At 47.8% G+C, this 25,349-nt stretch overlaps 1 protein-coding gene across 2 annotated transcripts; it reads right to left on the reverse strand.

The window, feature by feature from the left end:
• Window positions 1-1,224: 1,224 nt before the first annotated feature.
• On the reverse strand, window positions 1,225-24,353 carry LOC128330505 (receptor-interacting serine/threonine-protein kinase 3-like). 2 transcript variants are annotated; one of them, XM_053263497.1, is made up of 13 exons: window positions 24,217-24,353; window positions 22,247-22,463; window positions 20,064-20,418; window positions 16,370-16,530; window positions 15,382-15,431; window positions 13,822-13,995; window positions 11,310-11,392; window positions 10,685-10,868; window positions 10,209-10,282; window positions 9,629-9,701; window positions 7,182-7,255; window positions 4,540-4,630; window positions 1,225-2,109 (listed from the first exon to the last, which is right to left on the reverse strand). In XM_053263497.1, the coding sequence occupies exons 2-13, from the start codon at window positions 22,390-22,392 to the stop codon at window positions 2,012-2,014; spliced, it is 1,563 nt and encodes a 520-aa protein (XP_053119472.1). In that variant the 5' UTR covers window positions 22,393-22,463; window positions 24,217-24,353; the 3' UTR covers window positions 1,225-2,011. The 2 variants fall into 2 exon arrangements, with proteins under 2 accessions (XP_053119472.1, XP_053119471.1); XM_053263496.1 differs by having other exon boundaries at window positions 22,247-22,498.
• Window positions 24,354-25,349: the final 996 nt, after the last annotated feature.

A 25,349-nucleotide genomic window follows, 5' to 3' on the forward strand; every position in this document is an offset into this window, starting at 1 on the left:
CCGTGCTGTGAATGTGGTGCAGCCAGATTTTGCTCGCAAACAGAGCACGCTACCCCGTTCGCGAGCAAAACCACGCCCCCCGCACCTGATATCAGATGCAGGGGATGTGGCTGGAGCACGGCGTCCCGGGTTCCTTGAACCTGTTCGTGCAATGATGGCTCCGCCCCTGCAGCAGACTGTACTCACACGTCGTCTTCCTTCTAAATGGAAAACAAGGTAAGCCCTTGTCTATTATGCACCGTAGCTACTTGCACTAACTAGCAAAGTTTCACTAGTGTGAGGAGATCGCATAGCCATGCTAAAAACAAATGAGGATTTGTGGAATTGTGTACTTGCACAAAAGTCCCCGTTAAAACAAAGGAGGCTAGCGGCAGGCTGTGTGGCTCTTGCATGCTCCAGACTTCGCACAAGTAGCTAGCACAAAGGTTCGCACTAGCAGAATATCCTTCCAGAAGCCCTGTGTTAGTCAGGGCGTCAGCCATTGACTCCAGGGGTGCTTAGGCATGACTAACTCACTAGCCTGAGTGCTGCCTAATGCTCTTTGCCGTGTCTGTCTAGCTATGGCCAAGCAGTGTTCCCTGTAACGGGGATTCCCAGATGTTATCGACTACAACTCCCATAATTCCCCACTGGCAGGGAATTATGGGAGTTGTAGTCAACAACATCTGGGAATCCTAGGAAGCTGCCATATACCAAGTCAGACCATTGGTCCATCTAGCTCAGCATTGTCTACACCAGGGATTCTCAACATTGGGTCCCCAGATGTTATTGGACTTCAACTCCCATAATCCCCAGTCCCAGTGCCTTTTGGTTGGGGATTATGGGAGTTGAAGTCCAATATCATCTGAGGACCCAATGTTGAGAATCCCTGGTCTACAGACAGGCAGCGACTTCTATAAGGTTGCAGGCAGGAATCTCTCTCAGCAGTACCTTGGAGATGCTGCCAGGGAGGGAACTTGGAACCTTCTTGCTCTTCCCAGAGAAGCCCTATCCCCTGAGGGGGATATCTTACAGTGCTCACACAGCAAGTCTCCCATTCAGATGCAACCAGAGCAGACCCTGCTTAGCCAAAGGGACAATTCATTCTTGCTACCACAAGACCAGCTCTCCTCCCAGTTACAGGAACCAATGTTGCCACAAACACTGGGAAAAATTCAGTACCTCTTGAATACGGCACTAAATTCTCCGCAAGAAAATCGGAAGTGGGACTTTTTAAGCAGGAAAAACTTTTTCAGACAGCAGGCTTTACCGCAAATTCAGGTCATAACATATACTCTGATGCAAAAAGAGGATTTTTTTTTACCCCGGACATAAATTGGGCCAGGTTCTGATATGGAAGGGAAAATCCAAATGGTGTATGAAGTGCTCTCTGAAATATTGCATGGACTTTGGAGTAAAAATGGCCGATATGTTCACACACACACACCCTCCCAAAGTAAAGTCACCATTTGAAAAAGTTCCAGGTGAGATGATATAAGGACTGTTGGTTGTTTATGACATGTCATATTTCTGGAATGGAGCCTGGGAGGGACAGCTGGCCAGATACTTTGACTGAACCTCTCAACAAATCCCACTAAAAACAGCCTCCGATCTGTAAGGTGTCTCCATGCTCCATAGACAAATGGCAAAGCATTCCACAGGTTTGGGACCTGTGTTCCTGTGTGTTTCATTCCCAAGCCCTGGCAGACCCTGGGCGAGATGGTGCAATGGGAAAGATCCAGGAAGGCTGTTCTTATGGAATCATGGATGTTTGGATGACTCCAGATGGGTTGACCCCACTGCCTCAGAAGAACCAGACGGATGCAGATGGCAATGCAGCCCTCTCTTGTCCTCATCCTGAAAAGCAATTCTTCAACCCAGTTCTCATGAGGATGTGAAATGACAGATGGAGCTTGTGTGTGTGTGAGGGAGGTGGCGGATTGGAACAGATGCCCTCAGAGCAGGGAGGAGGCAATTGTTCATAAATCAGTCACACTCCACGGGCGCGGGAGAGAATGGATTATTGCTTCTTCTAGGGTTTGCTTCCAGAACTCAGTTCAAGATGCATGGAGTTACAGTTTCCAATCTGGATGCCTTTGACGTCATGGCCAGAGATATGAATTCCTCCATCTGGGGAAGAGAGAAGAGACTGTACTCAGACCCCTTAATGATGAGCAACAGTACCTTCAAATAAGGTGTGGGGGGGGGGGGTCCGCCGGGTCACCAGTAGGGCAGTGCACCAAGGCAATTATCAGTTTCAGAATCCATTCCAATCTGAGCAAACATTATAGCATTGTGTTGATGACAGGAACATAGGAAGTTGCCTTCTACTAAGTCAGACCCAGGCGTGGAGCAAGGCTGGTAGTGGCCCCTCCCCCTGGCCCCGCCCCCATGTCTGGCATACGTCAGATGCGGGGGCATGGTCTCCCTTCCAAACAGGGCCATGCGGCCCTGTTTGGGAGGGAGACCACGCCCCACATCCAATGCAGCGTGGGCCGATTTAATTTCTAAACACATCTGATGTCAGACATGGGGGGGTATTAGGATGAGTGCTCTTTAACTTATTCATAAATGATCTAAAGGCTGGGATAACCAGCAAAGTGGCTATATTTTCAGATGACACTAAACTATCTAGGGTAATAAAATCCACAACAGATTGTGAAGAGCTCCAAAAAGAGATCTCTCCAAACTGGGGGAGTGGGTGACAAAATGGCAAATGTGGTTCAATGTAAGCAAGTGTAAAGTGATGCATATTGGGGCAAAAAAAAAAACCCAAACCCAACTTCGCATATACACTGATGGGATCTGAGCTGTCAGTGACTGTCCAGGAGAGAGATCTTTGTGTCACGGTGGACAGCTAATTGAAAGTGTCAACTCAGTGTGTGGCAGCTGTGAAAAATGTCAATTCCATGCTAGATCATTAGGAAGGGGGTTGAAAATTAAAAGTGCTAAGATTACAATGCCCTTATACAAATCTATGGTGTGGCCATATTTGGCATACTGTGTACAGCTTTGGTCACCGTATCTTAAGAAGTACATTGTAGAACTGGAAAAGGTGCAGAAGAGGGCCTGGAATACCTTCCTCTGATCAGGGGCCTGGAACACCTTCTTTATGGGCTACGGCATCTGTGGTGCTTTAGTCTCGAAAAGAGGTGACTATGGGGAGACATGATAGAGGTGTATAAAATTATGCAAGGAGCAGAGAGAGTGGACAGAGAGAAACTTTTCTCCCTCTTTCACAACACCAGAACAAGGGACATCCCATAAAACTGAAGACTGGGAAATTTAGGACCAACCAAAGGAAGTACATTTTCACACCGCACATAATTAATCTATGGAATTCTCTGCTAGGGGATGTAGTGATGGCCACTAGCTTGGATGGCTTTAAAAGGGACTTAGACAAATCCACAGAGGACAGGTCTATCAATGACTACTAGTCTGGTGACTATAGGCTACCTCCAGTCTCAGAGGCAAGATGCCTCTAATACCAGTTGCAGGGGAGCAAGAGCAGGAGAGCGGGAATGCCTCTTGCCTGTGGGCTTCTCAGAGGTATCTGGTGGGCCACTGTGTGAAACAGGATGCTGGACTAGATAGACCTTGGGCCTGATCCAACAGGGCTGTTCTTATGAGATGCCAGGGATTGAACCTAGGACCTTCTGCATTCCAAGGAGATATTCTGCCACTGAGCACTGGCCCCATCAGTGCAGTTGGGAGTGTGCATCCAATCAAGCAGATATATCGAATTGATTTCATAGGGGCAGGGCGGGGGGTGTAGTCGTGGTGAAGGTGCAATCTCTCCTTCCTAACTTCCATCTAGAAATTCTTCGCCTTTGGGGCAGCTTCAGTGGTGGCTCTTGGAATGCCTCTTTTTCCTTTGGAATCACTCAACAATGCCCCAGGTAAAGATGCAACTGAAGGATGTCTAATTCTTCCCTTGGCACATTCCTGCGGGGTGAGAGGAATGGCCACCCCCCTACACAAGGTTTTTTTGTGGGGTTTAAAAGGGGGAAAAAATCTATATCATGGGGGGAGGGGAGGAAAGGTTATGCCGTCGAGTCAGTGTCAACTCCTGGCAACCACAGAGCCATGTGGTTTGATTGGTAGGGTACAGGAGGGGTTGACCATTGCCTCCTCCCACGCAGTATGAAAAGATGCCTTTCAGCACCTTCCTATATCGCTGCGGCCCGATATCGGATATCACAGCACAACAATAGACCGAGCAATGAAACAGAACCAGCAATCAATGAAGAGTGCAGAACACTATGGTAACTGGTCCTCAGAAGCTTTCTGAAAAAGCCAGGCTTTTAGCCACCTCCAAAAGGACTGCAGCACAGAGGCTGCACGAGATACTCTAGGACGGGAATTCAGCGGAGCTGCCCCCCAAAAGGCCCTGCCCTTGATGCAGTCCCCCCATAAGAGACCTCCTCAGATCACAAGGGCCAGAACTGGGCAGAGGGCTTATACAGAGAGCAGACATTCCCCAAGGTAATAGCCGTTCACATGGGTGTCATACTGCGCCATCACTTGGCTGTCGCTCGGTGGTTCGTGTTAGGTACTCACGTCTCTGAGGAGTTCCGTAGAAAAAGTGGGGCAGGTGGGACTGTTGCCAAGCTGTTAATCCAGCCTCCCCTGGGTGCGAGGCATTGAAGGACTGAAACATGAGGAGAGGGAACGAGGAAAAGAAGAGAGAGAAATGGAGAAATGAATGAGCATGGAAAGTGAGAAGGCCCCTCCTTGCTTACTCCGGTTCCCCTTAGGGCACGTTTATACTACCAACTGAAAGCGATCTGAGAAGCAATCGTCGTTTCTTGCGGGTGTGTTGCTATTTCCGGCCCCTTCTGGAAAGTCCAAGGCCTGTTGCCAGTCGGCTTTGTACAAGTACATGCATTTGTCATCATCCCTGCCCCCAGTGCCCAATTGATGACCGCGCATCATTACTACTAAGAGATACCAACCCCACAACAGAGTCAGAGCAGCAGCCAGGAAATAGTTCTTTTCTGGCCTCTGGACCAGTGCCTGGAGCAGCCCCCAAGGAGGGAGCAGTGGTCCATTTCTGGCCTACATTAGCAGTGATTAGCCAGACAGGGACTGTACAAGCGCATCCCTTAGAAGAGGAGAGGAGCAAGGCCGGCCCACCCACTAGGCTGTTGGCTAGGGCGCTGAGCGTTGAGGGGCACCGATGGCTGGAGTCAGGTGCCACGTGGTGAGCCAAAAGCAGGGCCTGCGGACTGAGGTGGCGGCTGCCTTGTTGGGTGTGCTGTTGCACCCCCTGCCTCCTCTGCCTGCGCGGGCGGCAAATGCACTTTCCGTCGGCCAAACAAGCAGACGGGCGAATGAGTGGGCACTCCCCATCCGCCTCACCCGTCTGGCCACCCAGTTCTTCTCCTTGCCACCCTCCACCTGCTGCTCTTTGCCCAACAATCTTTAGGCCGGCCTGGAGTGTGAATCCTTTGGGAACAGGGAGCCATTTTGTTTATTTTTCTGTGTAAACCGCTTTGAGCACTTTTGTTGTATACACATTAGTAGTCAAAGCAGTCGCAGCAGGAGAATCCCAAAAAGTTGCTTCAGTGGCAGCGGAGGCAGAGGGAGGCATCCTGTCGACTTGCTGAGGAGGCCCCAGTAATCTGCTGCTTAAGGCAATTGCCTCACCTTGCCTCATGAAAGCAGCGCCCTCGAATAGCATCACACGGTCCAGGACAGCCCTTTTATGAGGCGGCGGTCACCTTAAGCAGCGGGTCACTGGGGTGCCCGCAGGGTGCCAAGATCCCCTCACTTTAAAAAGCAAGAAAAAAATGCAGAGGAAAGTACAAACAAGGGTGGGAGTGGCATTTGCTGGCTGCGTCCATAAGCACAAAGAGGTTGTGTGCCGCCATCACACACAGTACACAATTTCATAGGAACATAGGATAGGAAGCTGCCTTAAGGAGAGGAGAGCTGGTCTTGTGGTAGCAAGCATGACTTGTCCCCATAGCTAAGCAGGGTCTGCCCTGGTTGCATCTGAATGGGAGACTTGATGTGTGGGCACTCTAAGATAGTCCCCTCTGGGGATGGAGCCGCTCTGGGAAGAGCAGAAGGTTTCAAGTTCCCTCCCTGGCTTCTCCAAGATAGGGCTGAGAGAGATTCCTGCCTGCAACCTTGGGGAAGCCGCTGCCAGTCTGTGAAGACAATACTGAGCTGGATAGACCAATGGTCTGACTCAGTATATGGCAGTTGCCTATGTTTCCTATGTTCCTGTGCCTTCGACCGAGTCAAACCCTTGGTCCATCTAGCTCAGTACTGACTGCACAAACTGGCAGTGGCATCTCCAAGGCAGCAGGCAGGAGTCTCTCTCCGTCCTATCTTGGAGATGCCAGGGAGGGAACCTGGACCACTTCTGCATGCAAGCAGGCAGGTGTTCTGCCCAGAGTGGCCCCATCTGCTAAGGGGAATATTTTACAGTGCTCACACTCCCATTGAAAAGCAAACCAGGGCAGACCCTGCTTAGCAAAGGGGACAACTCATGCTTGCCACAAGACCAGCTCTCCTCCCACACCATACTCTGCAGTGGCCGAGATATAATTTGAGCTGCTGGAAGCATCTTGTATGACAGTTCTATCCCCGCCACCCCTGTTTCTTCCTTGGTCCTTCCTGTTAGAGACCCGGCTGGCTTTTAAATCTGCAAGCGAGAGAAACCATTGCAGAATAAACAAGCGAAACATAAAGGAGCTCAGGTTGCAATGCAAGATGTTGGGATGGGAGCATCTCAGGCAGCGATGGCCAGTATAAGAACTGGGGTGTTACAAGCCGGTCCTTATTTTTGTCTGCTAACTGAGCAAAGAGACACCTTTTAAAAGTGGTGATTTTCTTATATTTAGCAGGGGGAGAGCAATTGGCCCTATCCAGCCCCAGCACAGCATCCCTCCAGTGGCTGTTGCTGGTATCTGCCTTATATTTCTTTTTAGATTGTGAGCCCTTTTGGGGATAGGGGATCATCTTATTTTAAGTATTACTTTATTTTTCTATGTAAACTGCTTTGAAAACTTTGGTTGAAGAGCAGTATATAAATATCTGTAGCAGAATGTGGGAGGCTGTGCAAGCTGAGCAGGCCTCTTGCAAGACAAAGGGATGAGGATCGAAAGACAACCCAAAGAGATTGTTGTGCTCCTGTTCTAGTTCACCAACCCTTCTTCTCCCCCGTGCCTGAAGCTCTCCAGTTCTCTTACCGGTGGATAGTCTGAGAATCCGGGTGGGAACATTGGGATGGTGAACGTGTCAGAAAGGGGTCGTGGTTTGCCTCCTTTGAGAAGAAAAGAAAAATCAGTGAACCCTTTAAAATTCAGCATTTCTCCTCCTTCCACTGTGGCTACTACAGCATTTAAGAGCCAACCATTTCTTTGTCAGTCGAGTTGTCATAACTTTAAGGCAGGGGTTCACCAACATAGTTTCCCAGATGTTGTTGATTTGATGGATTGATTAGTTGTATTTATAAACTGGCTGATAGAGACATCTCCAGGCAGTTTATATTAAATAATTTTAAAAAATAAAAGCTCTCTGTGTACACACACACACACACACACACACACACACACACACGTGTCCATCTTCAACCGCGGGCTTCCCAATCGCGGATTTGAGTATCTGCAACTGGGAAATGGTCACCGGTATCACCAACCGAAAGCTGAGTATCTGCAGCTTGGTGGGATTGGGGGTGATTTGGGGGGTCAAGGGGTGATTTCCAGGGGTTCAGGGGCAATTATTTCTGGTTTTTTAGCTTGATATCCTGCTAACTAGGCAAAGAGGCACCTCTGAAAGTGGTGATTCACTTTTCGGAGCAGGGGGAGAGCAACTGTCCCTATCCGACCCCAGCACAGCATCCCTTATGTGGCTGTTGCTGGTGTCTGCCTTATGTTTCTTTTTAGATTGTGAACCCTTTAGGGACAGGGATCCATCTTATTTAATTTAATTTAATTTAATTTAATTTAATTTAATATTTCTCTATGTAAACCATTTTGGACACTTTTGTTAAAAAGCAGTATATTAATATTGGTGGTGGTTGTTTTTCGGCCCTTCCACGACCCCTAACCCCTTGTTTCCAATACTTTCCTATTGCTCATATTCTGCGAATTCATCAACCACAAGGTTTTCCAGGAACTGAGCCATCACGGTTTGCGAGGGACGTCTGTACACACACACACAGACTGAAAAAAACCAAAAAACAGCTGTGTCTTGAAAACCAGAAAAGAGTTTTCTTGAAATGGGGAAGCTCTCGTTCGGACTAAGAGCATGTTCCAAAGTCCTGGGGTGACTACAGGGAAGTCCCAGTTCTGAATTGTCATCAAACAAGCCAGTGGCAACTGCAACTGGACCACTCCTGATCTTCTCAGTAGGCAGTAGGGTTTGATGGACACAAAAGCAAATGCGGCTGAGGAAGATGGGAGTTGTAATCCAGCAGCATTTGGGGACCCAAGTCTGGGGACCCTTACTTCAAAGAAAAGTGTTGTCCTCTGCCCCAAAACCAACAAAATGTAAAACAATTTTGAGGTAAACCGGAGTGGAAACATCTCAGGTCTCACATGGAGTGATCAGGAAGCCATCAGAACCAAGGCAGGGCTCTGAATGTGCCCTCATTCTGAAGCCTTGTGCATAAAAAGGAAACAACTCAACAACTGGGACCATAATCGCCATCACCAAGTTAACTGCACACATTGCCCCTATCTGTGATTGCCCTCATACACACACCCATTCCCCAATTAATAATATGTTGCTCCCAGACTTCGCAGGCGACAGAACCCGCAGGAAAGCCAAGGGAAGCGGCATTTGGGCTCAGCGTCCAATAATACAACAATTCTGCATCTAACACAATGAAATCTTTTTCAGTTTAGTCCAACCATCCTCCAAGCTTCGAAACCATGTGTCTGTTAAATTCCATTTTTATAACAGGAAGTATTGTCAGAAAATTAAGAGCACCAAAGGCTGCAAAAGGGCCACATCTGGTAGCGACAACCTGTCAACTGCAGTGCTAATTAAAAATTTGAACAACTAGGCAGCCTACAGAGAACACAGAAAACAGATACCTGCACCAGGAACCAGTGCAGGTAATCTCAATAAAGGGTGAGCTTGACCACTCTGCATCTAACACACCACATATTCCTGGCTCTGGGTCTAGACTAGATTTTGACCCCACTTCAAGCAAGCTTGAGGGGGTGGGGTGGGTTCTAACCTTTTGATTGCCATAAGAGCCAACCAATTAGCTCCCTGCACAGCCAGCTCCTCTAGGGAACGGGAAGAACCAACTGCTCCTGAACTAGAGTTGGTTCAGAAGTGTGTAGACAGAGGTGCAGCGAAGTAATTTTGGAGCCTGGACCTAAAGGCCTTTGGAGGCCCCACTCCCCTGCAAATTAAGCATAATTATGTTCCACTGGGTGACCACTGGATAGACTAAAGACAATTTGAGGGCCCCCAGGGGCTATGGAGGCCCTGGACTTCGTCCCCCAAGTCCAGGGGTAAGAGTGTCTCTGTGTGTAGATCTGTCAAAAGAAAAATAGAAGAAGGAGGGTGTGCCAATTCCCAGCAGGCTCACTCACTGCTCAAGGCTGGTCTATCTATCTTCACTCCTAGTCCCAGCAGCAGAAAGAGAGTCTAGTCTCTATGGGAGAGAGGCAAGACGTACCTGTGAGATTGGGCCGAGACCGGAGACTCACCCCTGGATGATGAGGAATTTCATTGTGTGGCTCCACGGCATGCTAGAAGAGAAATAGCACGAATGTCATTGGGGTAGCCCCACACGCAAGACCCCAGCTGTCAAATTATGTTCACGGTGCCCTCTGTACAAGTATCACCATAATCCTCCTCCTCAAAATTCCTGGCCTATCCACCTGGTGCCACAGTCAGTCTTTCTGAGATGGGTTGGCATGAGAAGTGTCATCCTGAATTCTTCTCTGGATGCCATCTTGGATTGGTCCAATATGCGACATACAGCCACTGTGTTCTTTTGTATTTTACGAAAACTGAAGATGCTGACTGTGCCATTTGAGTTGGTAAGAGCTTTACCAGAACCAGCTCAGAGCTGGTGAAGCCTTCACCAGTCAACTTTGAAACTTGCTGAGCCTTCACCAGATATTATCCACCCAACAGTTCCCACATCGACCCCATTCAGCACCTTCCTGCTGAGGTCCCCGGCATTTCTCTGGCCAACACCACACTTCCCAAACTCAAAAGGTCAATGTCAATTAGCTCCTTATTTTCCTTACATTCCGGGCACTCTGACTGCGTTGAAGGAAAGATCTCCTTTCTTGGTCTGGTTTGAGAAAAGTGGGCATCGCCTCTGAAAGAGAAGAAAAAGAAGTGGAGTTTTTGGCAACTTTATTTGTTAAGAGAGAGGGCTTGTCTAGGAGGAGAGTGGTCTTCTGGTAGCAAGCCTGAATTGCCCCCTTTGCTAAGCATTGGCTTCTATTTGGATGGGTGACTGCATGTGAGTGCTGTAAGATATTCCCTTCAGGGATAGGACCATAGGTCTGTGGAGGAGCATCGGAGGTCCCAAGTTCCCTCCCTGGCATCTCCAGGTGGGGCTGAGAAAGAATCCTGCCTGAAATCTTGTACTGAGCTTCATAAACCAATGGTCTGATTCAGTATAAGGTAGCTTCCTGTGTTCCTGTGAGTGAATTGTAGCCTCAGAAGTGGAAAGGCCCCAAGCACGTTAAAGCCCCATATTGTAAATTCCACTCACCATTCTGTCTGGGCAGAGATTCTTCCACATGCATTGTCTTAAAACGCTCCTCTAGTCCAGAGGAAAAGCCCAGCGAGTCCTGTGGCTGCCAGCTTTTGGGCCTCATGCGGACAGGATTGGATCCCTTTGGGAGCGGGTCTAAAGGGGGCCTGGTTTCCTTTGCAGAGGAACTGTCCATCTGCATCTTTGGAAAGGAAAATAAGAAATCAGTGGGCGCGCACACACACGCACACAAACAGAAAGAAGAACACATATGGAGAACTTTAGCCAAAATTGATATATTCTCTGAAATGCAGGTTTGCCCGCAAAGAACCTGGGATTCTCTCAATCCACCAATACAGAACTCAATGGACTAGTGGTCTGACTTGGTATAAGGCAGCTTCCTATTTTCCTAGATGGCAACCCAGCATGTGATTATGAAAAGTGGGAAGGCATGCCAGAAGAGGATGTAGGACATGCACCTGTCATTTCGAATTGCATGTGGGCAGGGACAGCTCGGAGTCCAATCAAGCCATAACCCCAGACATCAAAAGTCAGTGGAGGAAACAGCCTGGATACTAGTGCCACCTACTGGCTGGCTGTGACAATTCAGTCAAAAACGAAACATGCTTTTTGGTCCACTTACCAAAACATCCTGGACTTCACGGACGGCAGCAATAATCTGTGGTTTGTAACAGGAATAGGCTTCCTCCAATTCTTGGCTACAGTCTGAGCAAGACAATAAATGAAAATGGGGAAACTATACTCTATCATTTGCAAACACGTATTGATACGCAAACAAGGTAGTTTGATATCATATGAATAGACATACAGATGAATCAATAAAGAATTGGTGCAGTATTTTACCAGTGGGCAGAAGCGCATGTGTACAACAGCAAACCACAGCACTCCCCCCGCCAAAAAAAGAAACACCTTGATGCAATCCAACAGTATGTACAATCTAATCCTGATTGCTTGTGAACGGTGATTTCACCAGCCAGCATGGTGTAGTGGTTAGAGAGCTGGACTAGGACCGGGGAGACCTGAGTTCAAATCCCCATTCAGCCATGAGACTTGCTGGGTGACTCTGGGCCAGTCGCTTCTCTCTCAGCCTAACCTACTTCACAGGGTTGTTGTGAGGAGAAACTCAAGTATGTAGTACACCGCTCTGGGCTCCTTGGAGGAAGAGTGGGATATAAATGTAATAATAATAGTAATAATAATAACCCTAATGAATTTTTTACATTCAAATCCCTCTCTTTCTTCATGGAGCCCAGAGCGGTGTACTACATACTTAGGTTTCTCCTCACAACAACCCTGTGACGTAGGCTGAGAGAGAAGCGACTGGCCCAGAGTCATCCAGTGAGTCCCATGGTTGAATGGGGATTTGAACTCTGGTCTCCCCAATCCTAGTCCAACACTCTAACCACTACACTACACTTGCTCTCACTTGCACAAGCCTTGTGTACTTTTCAGGGAACTTTCATGCAAGAGCGCAATTCCGTAAATCTCTGCGATGCAGCACAGATATCTCAACGTTTGTCTTTACACAATTATGTTGTCAACATCCACCAGGTTGTTGATCTGTACAAGAGTACCGTTATCCATACATTATGAATATTTCTGCTATACATTCAGCACGCGTAGAGCCAAGGGCGGATTAAGCTTTTTGCTGCCCGTAGGTGACCAAAAATTTGCCACCCCAGCAAGGGTTCCTAAAGTAAAGGGCTTGTGGGCAGTGGTGGTGGTGGTGGTGGTGGTGGTGTTAAATCTGCTTTTAATACCTTTTCAAGCCACCATTGTACAGTGGTGGCAAGAGCTCCTAATGGGCCCGCCTGCCTCCCAAATCATGATGGGTCGGGCCATCTTCACACGTGTGGCAGAATGATGGCAGCTGTGGAGATAGTGGTGAGAGCTCCTCCCACTGGTCCACCTGTCTCTCAAATGACAGGTCGGGCCACTTTCGGCCCTATTTGGCAACAAATTGGGCCAAAAATGGCCCGACCTGTCATTATTTGGAAGGCAAGCGATCCGAATAGGAGCTCTCACCACTGTCCCCATCACGGCACCGCTGTGTAACGGCAGTTTTAAAAGGTTTTAAAAGCAGATTTCATTTCCCCCCAGTTTCCCCCCACAAGTGCAAGTGGAGGATTAATGCATAGGCAAATTTGCTACATCTCAAAATCTGCCGCCATAGGCAAGTGCCTACTTTGCCTATGCATTAAATCCGCCACTGCATAGAGCAGGAGGACACACCATCTGGACTCTAATCTTTGAACTGTCCAGTCCCTGTGATGATTGCTAAAATGAACATACGTATAGCTATTCACCAGAACTGTGTGCATGTGTACCAATCACTCACATGCATTCAGCAGAACACATGACCTCAAGAATATTTATGTACCACTTTTCAAGCAAAACTTAACACAGCAGTTTACATAGCAAAAGGAATTGGGGGTGGGTGGGTTAGAAAACGGTGCCTTTTCTGAGGGGCTCATAATCTAAAAAGAAACAGCAAATATTTATATACCGCTTTTCAACACGTTTCTAAAACAGTATGCACAGAGAAATAATAAATAAAGAAGATGAATCGCAATCCCCAAAGATCTCACAAGCTAAAAAGAAACATAAGATAACCAGCAACAGTCATTGGTGGGATGCTGTGTTGGGGATGGATAGGGCCAGTTACTCTCCCCCTGCTAAATAAAGAGAATCACCATGTTAAAAAGGTTCCTCTTTGCCAAGTAAGCAGGGGAGAACCAACAGAAGCCTTTGGAGGGATGCCATGTTGCACTGATGAGTATGACTGCCAACATCCCCAGTCACAATAGCCAAAGGCCATAGGATTAAGGCAGAACTTCTCGACCTTGGCCATTGTGGTCAAGGACAATGAGAGCTGTAGTTCAACGATATCTGGGGACCCAAGGCTGAGAACCCCTGAACTAGTTAAGCCAGAATTCTGGAGGAGTCAGGGTAGAAAAAACCTATGAGACAAAGGATGGACAATTCACTCATCCCTATTTTAGAATTGGGGGAAAGAGCTTCCTTCCGGGTCAGAAATTCAACTTCCAGGCAGTCTCAAGTCCAGCACCTTTCTAATAAAAAGGAATTAAATTCTAGCTGTGGGCCTGCTGTGGAGAGGAAAATGTTGTGGTTACCTTGGAAGGGGGGCCTTTTGGCCTTTTCATTATGCCAGCACCGTTTCATGAGCCCAATCAGGTCTTCCAGTTTACACACGTCTTTGATTTTCTCCTCCAGCTCCTCAGTATTTGGCCTTTGGCCCTGGGGGATGTGCATCCTGATGAGAGATGTCAGGTTGCCCGGGGGGATGTCTGAACGGGGATGAATGGATAATTGGGTATTAAACAGAACTCTCCAGAAACACAGAGATTTGCACTGTCTAGCATTTTCCCCTCAACCCGTCAGTCCTGAGAAGTCATTTGAGGGGTTGAGTCAGAGCCAAAGGTTTTGGCTGGGTTTGTTGCACTTTGACCCCACCTCCATCCCCCAGATGGTACTCTACTTTAGGCCAAAGGGGTTTGAAATAGGCTAAACCCCAGTAGGCTCCTGAAGCTTTGCACAGCCCTAATATTTTTATATTTATTTATTTATTTATTTATTAGAAGCATTTAATATACTGCCCACTCCAAAGACTCTGGGTGGTGTACAATGACATGTAAATAAGGTAACCTTAAAAATTACAATCAAAAATTACATTAAAAATTGCAAACTAAAATAGATAATGGAAAGGAAATAAAGTAAACTATAGGGCAAATACCCGTTGGAAAAGAAAGGTCTTCAATAAGGATTTAAATACTGGTAAAGAGGGGGCTAGACGAATCTGAAAGGGAAGGGAATTCCAAAGAAGTGGGGCAGCAACCGAAAAAGCCCTTTCGCGGGTCCTAAAATTCCGAACCTCTCGAAAATCAGGGACCGACAAAAGGGCCATCTGAAATGATCTAACAGGGATGTAACTGGATGGAAGAGGCGATTCTGTAGGTAAAGAGGTGCCAAGCCCCGCAAGGCTTTGAAGGTAAGAACCAGGACTTTGAATTGAATTCTCAAGCGAATGAGTAATATATACAGTACAATACGATGAATATTCATAAATTATATATTGCTTCAAAAATTCCCAAAGCAGTGTGTGTGGGGTGTGTGTGTGTGTGTGTGTGTGTGTGTGTGTGGGTGTGTAAGTAAAATGGTCCCCCCGCCCCCGTCCCCAAAGGGCTCACAATCTTAAAAAGAAAGATAAGATAGACACCAGCAACAGCCACTGGAGGGATGCTGTGCTGGGGATGGAGATGGCCAGTTGCTCTTCCCACTGTTCAATAAAGAGAATCACCACTTTGAAAAGATGCCTCGTTGCTCAGTTAGCAAGCCAAATTTGAGAGCCATTCCATCTCCACAAGGGACTGTTGTTCTCTGGGGAGGCTAGTGCTGTCAAGCAAAATTCTCAACATCTTCACCAAACGACAATTCCCAGAATGCTTTGGGAAAAGCTAATGATATAGATTAGACTAGTACAAGTTTGCCATGCAGATAATATGCCCTTGGTAAAACTGTTGATCACTGGAGAGGTTTGACGAGTCCCTTTGCTAGATATGTTTGGAAATAAAACAGTGACTTTTTATTAGGACAATTCCCCCATCTCTTTCTCATTAAATATTTCCCAGCAGCCTGTAACCAAATAGAAAATGACAGAAAAGTGCAGAACTCACATGGATAAGGGTCCTCACCAGTTAACAATGACCACATGAGGATACCATAACTGAAAAGAGAGAGAGAAGTAGATTAGGGTTAAGCTAAAAGCCTCCTCCTGGGATCTTCCCTCTATTGAGAGCACCTTCTTCCGCACAATCCCCACTGCACATTAAGGTCATCTGAGGAGGTCCATCTTCAGTTACCACCAGCATGTCTGGTGGCGATTCAGAGGCAGGCCTTCTCTGTAGCTGCTCCTGGGCTGTGGAATGCACTCCTGGCAGAAATCTGTAATCTGAGTTCATTATTGGCCTTCAGGAGGGCCCTTAAAACCTCTCTGTTTGGCCTGGCCTTCCAGGGTTTTTAAACTTTCAATGTTTGTCCTGGTTTTCCAGGATTATTATTTTTTAACTGTTTTAAATTTTTTCTTAATGGTTTTATGTTGTTTTTATCATTTCTGATCTGAACGGTTAATTGATTTTAGTTGTTTTTATTTTAATGTAAACCGCCATGAGCCACTTTGGGAAGGGCAGTATAGAAATCAATCAATCAATGTTTGTCGGACAGCATTTCCCATTGTCCCGCTCCTTTCTTTACCTTCTGAGCATCTGCAGTTCCCACTAAAGCAGAGTTTCTCAACGTGTGGGTCCCCAGATGTAATTGGACTTCAACTCCCATAATTCCAAACCAAAGGCCACTGGGGCTGGGGATTATGGGAGTTGAAGTCCAATAACATCTGGGGATCCACACATTGAAAAACCCTGCACTAAAGGATGCCAGTGCTACACGATGTTCACCAAAGGACACCTCTATTGACAAGATAGCCAATGTTAGCCAAACAGGACAGAGCACTATCGAGATAGAGAGATGGGGCCCAAAGAGTGGTCATCGGTGGCTTTCAATCAGGGACTGAGCTGTGTGACGCTCTAGGCTGTTCTGAGCATTTTGTTGCCCAGAGAACTGCAGCACCCCCTAGTGCTCCCCAGAAGTCATGCAAGCCTTGTTCACCTATAGACATCTGTGCCTGGGGTTGGCTTGTAGTTCAGATCCGTGAAGGCCTCAGGGGGCATATATTCCAGGGTCCCAGCACATCCAGTTCCTTCGCCCTTGCTGAGACTCGAGCGTCGCGTAGTCCCTCGTTTGAATTTAGAAAGTCCAAAATCAGCCACCTGCACAGAGTAGGAGCAACGCAAGTAACAAATCATGATACACACTCAAACCTCCATGGTTTTCTCATGGTCTCCATGAGAAAGATCTGCAGAGAAGATCTTTCTCCTCCGGATGGAGAAGGGGGAACATGTGATTAGCACTCAGAGATTTCAATGATTCTGCCTTAAAGTTAATAATAGCAAGACCGGCAACTTTTAAGAATTCCTCAATCATGAATTTCAACACTGACAATGCTCAAAGGCCCGTTTTCGAGTTGGGGGTTGGACATTTTGCTTCGGTTCTGTCCCCTACTTCACACTGGAACTTGGAAGTGGGAAATAATCAACTCTATGGAGATCGGGAAGTAGCTACACATTATTCCTCCAGTATGGTGCATCAGATCCATCCCTGAATAAGGTGGCTGGATCATGGGGAAAGTGGAGAAGCACCAGGCTTGTTCTCACGATGGATGGTTGGGTAGAAGAAGCGTCCAGCCAGGCTCCAAGCCCTGTGGGTGCTCCCGAGAAATGGCCGCGTGTCTGCAAAAATAGAGGGAGGAGGAGGAGGGGGAAGTGATAATCTGCTAGCCGCCATCTGGGCAGGAAAGTAGCAGCCAACCAGAGGCGTATCTAGGGAAAATAGCGCCTAGGGCAAACACTGAAATTGCGCCCCCTGTCCAAACATCTGACACCCATCTTTCAGATAACTTTACCATAATATCAGCTGAAAAATACAAGTCAGGCTCGTTAATCTTTTAATATTTCAAAAACTATTTTAGCAGTGGACTTAGCCAGACCAAAAAATGCTGGAAAACTACAAATTTCAGTATGCTGGGGCTCATGAAATACCCAAATACCATGTGGAGGTGTACTTGGAAAACTAAACAGAAGTGCCTGTCTAATTCTCTACTATGTATTGTAGCATCACCATTACATAAGTTTTAAAAATAAATGGAGAATTTGGCTTTTCCCAGATACTCTGTAAATAATTAAAGGATATGCAGAGTAAACTGTGTCACTGCTTGGAATATATTCTAGTCTTTCAGAAAGACAGTTAAAATGAGAGAAAGAGAGCAAGAAACTCCCAGTGGGCCTTAATATTAAGGATTTCACAGTGATTCAAAGACAAATTCACCATTAATAGCCATATTAGCAAGACATCACATTTAACTCACTTATCACAAGAAGCAAAGTAAGAGCAAATGAATACAATCCTAGATCATAAGCATCAGCTCAGTATTCACAAGCCCTGATTTTCTGTACATAGTGGCAATCTGAATATGTGTACAGTGACTTATATTATATATATTATTATTTTTTACCTGTAGGCCCTTCCTGGGGCTTCCTAAAGGCTGGGGGGTTTGCAAAGGTTCCTCCTCCCCCCACTGGCCTCTAGGGCCTCGCAGGGACCATTTGAGCATGTGCAGTGGCCATTTTTAAAAATCTTTTTTTAAAAAAATGGCCACTGAAAACAAAATGGCCACAGTGCATGCTCAAATGGCCTCTGCAAGGCCTGGCATGACCTAGGGCCTCACAGAGGCCATTTGAGCATGCACGGTGGCCATTTTGTTTTTGGCAGCCATTTTTTTTTTAGAAATTAATTTTACAAAATGGCGCCCCCTTCAAGTGGCGCCCAGGGCACATGCCCTGCCTGCCCTACCCCTAGATACGCCCCTGCAGCCAACCCATATCAAGTACCCAGTACTCTATTAAAGGTAGAGGGAAAGCACATCCCATGCTGTTCTACCCAGATAGCACACATGATAACTTCTCCCTCAGCCTTTGCAGACACACAACCATTTCTCGGGAGAACAAACGGGGGCTCAGAGCCCGGCTGAATGCTTCTCCCACCCAACTGTCGGTCATGAGAACCAGTCCACTACTAGCTTTAGCAAGGTCTCAGGCGAAGGATACAGGACACAAGCTGGTTGAGGAAGCGATGGATGGAGAATTGTATCAAATCCTGTGTTTTCCTAGGAAGCAAGAGCTACCTTAGAAGCCCATCAGGGGCTCCCCAATGAGAAGGCAATGAAGGGTGCCTTGGAAGAGGGCTCACCCCTCTTACCAGTCTTCCCCTGCAACCAGAATCCGCTCCAGATTTGATAGGGCCCTAGGAAGAGCGAATCTGGTGGTCATCTTTCCTATGTAATAGTCATCGTAGCAGCAGCCGCTTTTGATGATCTCCCTTCTGCCCACCCATCCCCTCACTATGGTGGTGGATATAATGCCACATGAGGAGCTGAGAGGGGGGAAACATGATATACAGCCACCACTGGCTATAACACGGTTGTTGTTGCTGCTGGTGGCCCACTGAGATGGATAGACAGCTGCAAAGTAAGTGGAGAGGGGCACCGCCCAGCCAGCAACAAGCCCAGGCTTCTCCCAGAAGGTCAAGGCAGACAACAGCAATGGGCCCCTGAGGTGCTGGACCCTCAGTAGTGGCCCTGTGCTCATGCCAGCCCCACCTGCAATACACAGTTGCAGGGGAGCGCTATATGTGGTGAAGTGGTTCGCGTGTTGAACTACAAATGTGGAGACCTGAGTTCAAATCCCTCTCCACCACGAAGCTCACAGGGTGATCCTGGGCCAGGCGCCACCAGTGTTCCTTCTAAGAGGGATTCCCAGATATTGTGGACTAGGACTACAACTCCCAGAATCCCCAGCTTCAATGGCTTTTGCTTGGGGATTATGGGAGTTGTAGTCCACTACATCTGGGAGTCCCTCTTAGAGGGAACACTGGTCACCACCTCTTATCCTAATCTACCCCAGAGGGTGGTTGTGAGGATAACAAAAGTTGGGAGGAAGGCCATATACGACCTCCTCAGCCATCTAGAGGAAGAGCAGTGGGCCATCGCTTTTGCTTTGCATGCAGGAGATCCGAGATTCAATCCCTGGCATCTCCAGGTAGGACTGGAGAAATACTCCCGCTTGAAAAGCTGGAGAGCTGCCGCCAGTGTAGACAATACTAAGCTAAATTGACCAATGGTCTGATTCAATCGATGGCCGTTTCCTATGTTGCTCTACTCCTAAGAGAAGGATAAGAGTGTCAGAAACAAAACGTTCACACTCTTGAGTTAAGAACATAAGAACAGCCCTGCTGGATCAGGCCCAAGTAAGCCCATCTAGTCCAGCATCCTGTATCACACAGTGGCCCACCAATTGCCACTGGAAGCCTACAGGCAGGAGTTGAGAGCATGATCTCTCTTCTCCTGTTACTCCCCTGCAACTGGTTCCACAAGCAGCAACCATGCAACTTAACAAGCCTAGTCAATGCCCTGAGCACATGCCCTAGAACTCAAGCCAGAATCCTTCGCGGTAAGTAAAAGTAAAATCCTTTGTGCTAAGTCAGTCAAAATGGCTCTCTGAAAGTCTGAAAATAACCTACACATTATACAAATATAAGAAGAGCACTTCAGGCTCCGACCAAACATCCTAGAAATCCAACAGCTTATTTCCCACAGTGGCCAACCAGATCTAGATTACCTTCCCCGCCACCCCCAAAGCCATGAACTCCAAACTGGCCCCACGAAAAGACAGGGGACCACTGAAATCACCTTGGCATGCAGCTCCCCATCCAGGAGGACGTTGCTCGGTTTGAGATCCAGGTGTAACAATGGCGGGTTGAGGCTATGCAGGAAATTCATCCCCAACGCCACTTGGTAAAGAATGCGGAGTCGCAGGGCCCAGGGTATGGAAGGATGCCGGTTCCGCAGGTAGGTCAAGCTGCCGTTCTCCATGAACTCCATCACTAGGCCCAGGCTGGAAGCGGCACCTCCTAATCTCGCCACCTTGGCATCCGCCTCCACATTGCCCACAAAGAGGCCAAAGAGACGCAGGATGTAGGTGAAACGGGCAGCATCCATGGCGCGAGCTTCATTCAGGAGTTCTTCTTGGGTGCAGGAGGTATCGCTACAGGACGATGGGGAAGTGGGGGAGAGCGGGGGTCAAAACGGAAGGAGGAAACGGAGGAACCCCCTTGCAATCCCAGATCCCTTGAGGATAACTGCAGGTTAGAAATGCCAGCTCAGGAGGACTTGGGGTCTAAGAATCTGCCTGAACTGTAGTCCAAAGTGGCAACGCATCATTGGCTTCCATGAGGAAGAAGAGGGGGGAGATACCAGGTTTTGAAGCCGCGACTGGAATATTTGAGGCAAGCGGTTTGGTGGCTTATCTGCCTCCATCCACGGGATATCCAGTCCCCTTGTGGTCCCCATTGGAGGTGGCAGAGAGCCAGCATGGTGTAGTGGTTAGAGTGCTGGACTAGGACTGGGGAGACCCAAGTTCAAATCCCCATTCAGCCACGATACTAGCTGGGTGACTTTGGGCCAGTCACTTCTCTCTCAGCCTAACCTACTTCACAGGGTTGTTGTGAAAGAGAAACTCAAGTACGTAGTACACCGCTCTGGGCTCCTTGGAGGAAGAGCGGGATATAAATGTAGTAGTAGTAGTAGTAGTAGTAATAATAATAATAATAATAATAATAATGGCCATTCAACAATGCTGTGGTATATATTTAGTCATTTATTTGGCATATTTCTATACTGCCCAAAACTCCTACTTCAGGAGTTCAGGGCCATTGTCATGGATATTAAGGATAAAATCACCCCTTCTTTCCTTTAGTCATTTGATTCACCTCAGGCCAAGAAAGGATGCCTTTTCACCGGAAAATCTTCAGAATGTTTTCAGGATGTAGTTAGCTATCTAGTTTGCTCTCTGCTCCTCACATGTAAGGAATAGTCAAGGTATTTCTATCTACGTGGAAGGGGTGAACTATATATCCGAATAAGACGAGATAGTGGTGATGAGATATGTATTCTCCCTTACCCTTATATATCTGAGTTAAAGTATCAATAGATGAAAAGGGGAAGCCAAGAAGCCGCAGAGAGGTCAATATGGGTGGGATGGAGGAAGCAGTTTAAAAAGCCACATATGTGGTTTGTTCCCTGAGGTGCTCTAACCCCCGGACCTTGGGGCCCCAGTCTGTGGCCTCCAAGGTCCAGGGAGCCTTCAAATGGCTGGAGGGGGGGCCCTCCGGCGGCCACCCCGCACCCACCCCACCACACTGAACCCCCGTGGATTTTTTTTTAATTACAGCTGCCACGCGGTCATGGGGTGGCTACCAGGGGCTGAGCGCAGGCCAGTAGTCCTTCTCCCCCGACGGCAGCCGAAGCGACACTGAACCTGTCCTTTCGGCCCAGCGTCTCTTTCTAACTGCAAGGCACGTCTCCACGGACTTGCAACGATCTCTCTCAACTGTGCAGGCACACCTTGCAGTTAGAGACACTGGGCTGAAAGGACAGGCCCAGCATCGCTCTGGATGGGGGGTGGGGTGGAAGAGAAGAGGCCTGCCACGATCCCTCGGTTGTGTGGCAGCTGAAATAAAAAATGGAGGTTCGGCGTGGAAGGAGACCCCCCCCCAAAAAAAGTAGGTTTGGGGGGGGGCTCACACTGGGGGGGGGGCTTCACGGCAGAGGCAGCCCGAGTGTCAAAATTGCCTAGGTGCGCCCATGCTTGTTCCCTCTCTCCTCTCCCCACCCCAGCCACCTCCCTTCTCTCTTCTGCCACTGCGTTAACCCTTAGCGTGCAGGATGGTTATTGACTTGGTTCCAAGTTATACCCAGACCCCCGGTTCCTGTTGGATTCAAATCTTGAATCACAGCAGTACAAAACATAGTGGCACCCCTTGTACACCACCAACTCCCCACCACCACCACCACGCCCCCTGCTCCATCAGTACCGGGTGAGAATCTTCACCGCAACATCGATCCTCCAGCCCTGGTGCCGAGCTCGATAGACGGTTCCAAAGGCCCCTTTGCAAAGGAATTGGAAGTCCTCCAGGTGATCGTGGGTGATCTTATCACAGAACTGGTTGGGGCTGGCCATCCTTTTTCAGAAGGGTCATCTGCTTAGTGCTTGGTGCATCCCCTTAGAGCTGACGCGTGCTCAAGGTGGGCCTTCAAGGGGGAGGAAAGGAGGAAACTTGATGTCTCTAAGAGAAGAAACAATGGAGCAAGTGTTGTGATGAAGGGGCTGCTAGAACGTTGGTGTGGACCATGAAGATCTGTGATCCAATCCCTGCTTAGCCTTTGAAAGGAAGAGCTGGGGAAGGTGCAGAAAAGGGCAGCCCAGATGATCAGTGTTGGAATACCTTCCCTCTGAAAAAAAGACTATAAACATTTGTGGGTTTTTAGTTTGGGGTGGTAGGAGGACAACTCAAGGGGGAAAGACTGCCATTGTGGTGCAGAACAACTAACCCTAAGGCCAATGCAAATTTTATTCCACACCATAAATGCATCATAATTCTATGCATGGTAAAGGACTAAAGGCTTGCATTTTTAATTCTTTTTAAAAGGAAAGCTAAGATTCTCATACCAATACTGGGGATGGAGCTCAGTGGTAGAGCATCTGCTTTGCATGCAAACGGTCCCAGCTTCAATCCTCGGCATCGCCAATAGGACAGGAAAGACTCCTGCTCAGAACCCTGAAGAGCTGCTGCCAGTGAGTGTAGACAATACTGAGCTAGACAGACCAAGGGTCTGACTCAGTAGAAGGCAGCTTCCTATATTCCTATGGTCCACTTTCTGTGGATTTCTTACTCTCCAGGGAAATCCCCACATCCAGACAGCCCTGACCAAAGATTTCGAAAACAGCAGATTGTGGATGCAAGCAGTATCCCTTTGTCTCTGCTGGGATGATTTCCTGCATGAAAGATAGACAGATAATCTGGAAAGCAGACTCACAGGGAGTCAAATCCAAAAAGCGGGGATTTTTCGGCAAACCAAAAGGTAGTGTCTTTTGTTTGCTTGAATCCCTTAGCACAAAACATGATAACCGATTCAGAATAAGCACTTCCGTAATCAGGAACTCTTGCTTTCAGTCTTATGATTCTGGTTTTATTTTCCCGTTTCTTACCCTGTTGTACATATTTGGTTTGTAAAACAAAAATTCAAAAACACAAAGAGTTCAAAACGAATCCCACCCCCCACTTAAGTTATATGGTTATGATTTTTGGTCTATGGCCATAAATAAACATGACTGATTGATTGATTGATTGATTGGTTATGATTGCATAGAGTTAACACTGCAAACAGAACCGCTTGATATTCTTTTGAATGAAATGCATCTACACCGGTTCCAAATGCCTGAACCAATTCCTGGAAGGGAGCCAGAAAATGTGAAGAAAAACAGAACTTGGTGAACCAGATCTGAGCTCACTTTTTAAAGAGCTCAGCTCTGCTCCAAAATCTGGCATACTTGTGAACAGGGATGGCATCTCTGAACTGAAGCACGCAAGCAATCTGATTTGTAGTACTCAAATTGGGGAGACATGGGGTGCAGGAAGAAACAGACAGATCATTGTGAGGGTGTTGTTGGATCAATAGGCAGTGCTGGAGGGAAACTTTGAGGACCACGATTTTGCGCGGGGGGGGACCCTCTGGCCAACAACCTTTAAGGGTCAAGAGAGGACAGTCCATCAGGCCTTGCTGGTGAGTTTCCAACAGCTGGCTAGGAATTAACTCAGGACTGGAGAAGCTTTCAATTACACGCTGCAGAGAAATCCTGATGGGGAGCGGCACAGAATTCAAGCACAAGTACCTAAAAGGTGAGGATCCTCCTTCACTGCCCTCCCCACCCCCACCCCACCCCAATCCCTTTTGCAATCCCGCCCCAGAAGCCCACCCCACAAGCTCCAGCCACCCCAAATACCTTTCCGTTCTCCCTGACTGCACTTCCAGGCCTCAGGCTGAGCAGACACCACTCGCTTGTTTCTGCTTCCCTTCCCAATGAAAGAAGCAGCCTCGAGATTGACGACAGATCCGTTAGAGTTGGTGGTTGGTTTTTTTCCCCTTACTTTCACAACTTCTTTGCTTTTGTTAAACTTCCTCCTTTCCCTCCCCTTTGTGGAGGATCCTCCCTTAGACCTTTGGACGCCCCTCCTCTCTAGCTTTTGCTGGAAGGCTGCAGGCCAACAACAGAGGAGCTGGTGACAAGGCGTGCCAGAGCCTTAAACACTTGTGAAGGAAGAAGACTGGGACCTCGAGCATGTGTAGAGTGCTTTCTCTATCCCACTTAGGGCCAAGGGCAGATTACACTTTTTGCCGCCCATTGGCAAAAAGGCTTTGCTGCCCTTTTACCTTAATCAAAAGAGGTTTGCCTTTTTTTTTCCCCCAGGGTAAAAGGGGGAACTTTCTCCTCGCCCACTCCACACTTGCTGCAGCTGCCGCTGCCCACAGAGAGGGGCAGCAAAATTTGAGGAGCAAAATTTGCCGCTCCTCAAAATTTGCCACCGTAGGCAAATGCCTGCTCTGCCTCTCCGTTAATCCGCCACTGCTTAGGACCCTTTCTGGCTGATGGACTGACTCAGGAGACACACCATTAGACAAAATGACGCAGATAGCAGCTCCGCACTATGAAGCCTCCATATTCAGAGGCAGTTTACCTTCAAATGCAAATAAGCAAAGCTTTTCCAAGCATGTCAGGATAGGAGAAGGTGCTACTACTGATTTTCTGCTTCCGAGACAGCCCTTAAAAAGGTACAAGAGCTGATTAGAGTATACATATGCTGGCTCTCACACAGTAGACCTACAGATACGAAGACGGTTCACACGATCAGAACTCCTCAGTACAAGGGGTTCTATCCTGTTCGGGAGCTGTGCATGCTCCCCCTTTCTGACCATGAGTTAAAAAACAAGGTCAGATGCTCAGACAATGATGGCCTTTTAAGTGGCAGCTGGGAAGGAGGCCTTCATCCTGTCCAGCAATTGTACCCAGCTGCTGAAGGAAGGAGGAAAAGGCCTCCTGTTCAGCCAATGCTTGGCAGACCATCATGGTTGCCATCT

The sequence above is a fragment of the Hemicordylus capensis genome, chromosome 6 (genome assembly GCF_027244095.1).
Source record: "Hemicordylus capensis ecotype Gifberg chromosome 6, rHemCap1.1.pri, whole genome shotgun sequence".
NCBI lineage: Eukaryota > Metazoa > Chordata > Lepidosauria > Squamata > Cordylidae > Hemicordylus > Hemicordylus capensis.